We start from the raw sequence: 2891 nt of genomic DNA, 5'->3' as shown, positions 1-2891 counted from the left end.
CCATTTTGACTTTATTTTGGTATATGGTGTAAGATATTGGTCTATGCCCAGTTTTTGCCCTACCATTTTCCAAACCAGATGAAATTTAATAGGCATAAATGTAAAGTCTTACATTTGGGCTAAAAAAATGGACTTCCCAAGAACAGTTTGGCTAAAGAGGAATTCTGAAAAGAAAAAAAAACATTTTAGTGGTCTGAATATGAATTTAGTGAAATACAAAATATGAAACAGAGTGATATGGTGGCTAAGACAACTATTGCAATGCAAGCTAGTGTCTAAACTAGTGACAGTGCCCCTCAGATCACATCCAGAATACTGTGTTTAGTACTCTGTAACTTCTTCCCATTGGTCTTAGTTGTGAGTTCTTAAAGGTGAAAGGGATCTCAGAGATTATCTGAAAACAGGGCTGATTGTGATACAATTTTGTAGGGATTCAACAATCTCACGGTTTTGCATTTGAGTGCAAAGCATTAATTACAAAGTACAGCAAGGGGGAAGTGTAGCAGACATAGTTCATGTGAAAAAGGTCTGGGCTGTTTAGAGAACCCAAAGCTAAATATGAGTGTAATGTATGAAATATCAGCTCAAAATGCTCATGGAAACTGAGGTTACATTCACAGAGACAAAATTTCCAGCTAAAGCCCATTCGTGTGTATCTAATACAACTTATTACCTACTGCTACAGTCCCCTTGATGGCAGTCATTCTCCTGTTGCTTGAAGGCTCCTAGTGATGGAATTATAATCCACCCTTTCTTTCTCCAGATACATGGAACTAGGGAATAAAACAAATGCTGAAGAATTCTTCCTCCTGGGACTTTCAGACAAGCCTGAACAGCAGCCTCTCCTCTTTGCAATATTCCTGTGCATGTACCTCATCATTCTGACGGGGAACCTGCTGATCATCCTGGCCATTGGTTCTGATTCACACCTCCACACTCCTATGTACTTCTTCCTCTCCAACCTCTCCTTTGTTGACCTCTGTCTGGCCACTAATACCATCCCAAAGATGTTGGCAAACATTCAGTCCAAGAGTAAGTCCATCTCCTATGTTTGTTGCCTGACACAGATGTACTTTTTCCATTTTTTTGGAATTGTAGACAGCATCTTGATCACTGTGATGGCCTATGACCGCTTTGTGGCCATCTGTCATCCACTGCACTACACAACAATCATGAGCCCACGTGTCTGTGGTTTGATGGTAGGTTTGCCCTGGGCTTTCTCCGTTGTGATTTCTCTGGCACACACCCTCCTCGTGTCTCGCTTGAACTTCTGTGCCAGTACTGAGCTCCCTCATTTCTTCTGTGACCTCACACCACTGCTCCGGCTGTCCTGCTCTGACACTACAGTCAACAAGGTCTTGGTACTCATTGTGGGTGGGTTGGTGATCGTCACACCCTTCCTCTGCCTCCTTGCTTCCTATGCCCGAATTGTCGTGGCTATTCTAAAGGTCCCTTCTGCAGGGGGCAGGAAGAAAGCTTTCTCCACTTGCAGCTCCCACCTCTCTGTAGTGGCACTTCTTTATGGGACCACCATTGGGGTGTACCTCAGCCCCTCCTCTATCTGCACAACTGTGAAGGATAAAGCTTCTGCTGTGATGTACACAGTAGTCACGCCCATGCTGAACCCCTTCATCTACAGCCTGCGCAACAGAGATCTGAAGGGGGCTCTGAAAAAACTTATCCACAGAAAAGTTGTCTCTTCTCCTTGAGCTTTCTCTTGGACTTCCCATGCTAATTGCTCTGGAGGATTGGGGTTAAGTTATGGAAACTTGGGCTGGATGGAAGGACTGTTGGGTTGGGAAAATGGATATTTTGGGGTAATAGTTTTAGAACTCAGATTCCCCACCCCCAGCAAAGGCCCCTATAGACCTGGAACAATTTGCCAGATCTATTTTCTTTTAGTCTAACCCATAATTGAGTTGCTCTGTTTCATAGTTGGGGGTCATAGCTTGTGCTGCTCTTACTTGCCAAACATGACCAGGTCCCTCAGCAAGCAAGCCAAGAACACATATGCTTAATAGATTCTGAGGATGAAGTTAAAGGAACACGAAGAGAGGGCAATAATATGTTTTCATTGTGCCAAAACATATGAATGGGGATGGAACCCTCCCTGCCCATCATCAAGGCTTGGGTTTTCTTGGGAAAGGGATGATGATGATGTGGGGTTAAGTCATGTGAGTAGACACGAGATTGAGAGAGGAATGACAAGACTGGGTGCTGGGTAAAGTGGGATGTCAGATAAAGTTGAGTGAGGTGTGATGAGGAAGGGGTGGGTGTGATAAGGAGTAGTTAAACTTGGTGATATTGGGTAAGGTGGGATAAATCTGGGTGAATATGTGCAAGGAGAAGGAAATTTGGAAGAAGAATAGTAAAGAAGGGGGAAAGGTGAAGGAGGGATGAATTTGAGGGAAGTAGGATAATCCTGGGTAAGGCGGATTGAGGTCTGAGGAGAGTGACGAGAAGGGGAAACATGCTGGAAGGATGCCGGTAACATTAGCATAGGTAGGTGATGAGGGAGAATGGAATGAGGTAAAGATGAGGAAGATTGCATGAGGTTGGGTATGGTAGACTGAAGCTGAGTGACACTGGATGAAGTTGTTCAAGGATGGAGGGGTTGAATGAAGAAAATTGAAGGTGAGAAGGGCATGGAGATGGCATGAATTTGGCGGGACATGAGACAGGGTGAGGGAGAATAAAGTTTTGATTGGCTGGCGAAGATGGTGTGAGGCTGAATGAAGCAGGGCAAGACTGGATGACCCAGAGTGAGGTTGGGGAAGGGAAGCAAATGGAAGAAAAGCAGAGGAAGGAGAAGAGGTGAGGTGAGGTTAGGTGAAGTTGGGCAAGGAAGTGTGCATCTGGGGGTTAAAATGGGTGAATGGATGAGAAAGGTT

The 2891-nt window shown here is 44.7% G+C and overlaps 1 protein-coding gene across 1 annotated transcript; it reads left to right on the top strand.

Annotated features, from left to right (window-relative positions):
* Positions 1–767: 767 nt before the first annotated feature.
* LOC118833630 (olfactory receptor 24-like) lies at positions 768–1709 on the top strand. The gene has a single exon (XM_036741009.1). It carries the CDS (start codon positions 768–770, stop codon positions 1707–1709), a length of 942 nt encoding a protein of 313 aa, XP_036596904.1.
* The last annotated feature ends 1182 nt before the right edge of the window (positions 1710–2891 follow it).

The sequence above is a fragment of the Trichosurus vulpecula genome, chromosome 1, assembly GCF_011100635.1.
Source record: "Trichosurus vulpecula isolate mTriVul1 chromosome 1, mTriVul1.pri, whole genome shotgun sequence".
NCBI classification, from domain to species: Eukaryota; Metazoa; Chordata; class Mammalia; order Diprotodontia; family Phalangeridae; genus Trichosurus; species Trichosurus vulpecula.
This window is presented reverse-complemented; position numbering and strand designations above follow the sequence as displayed.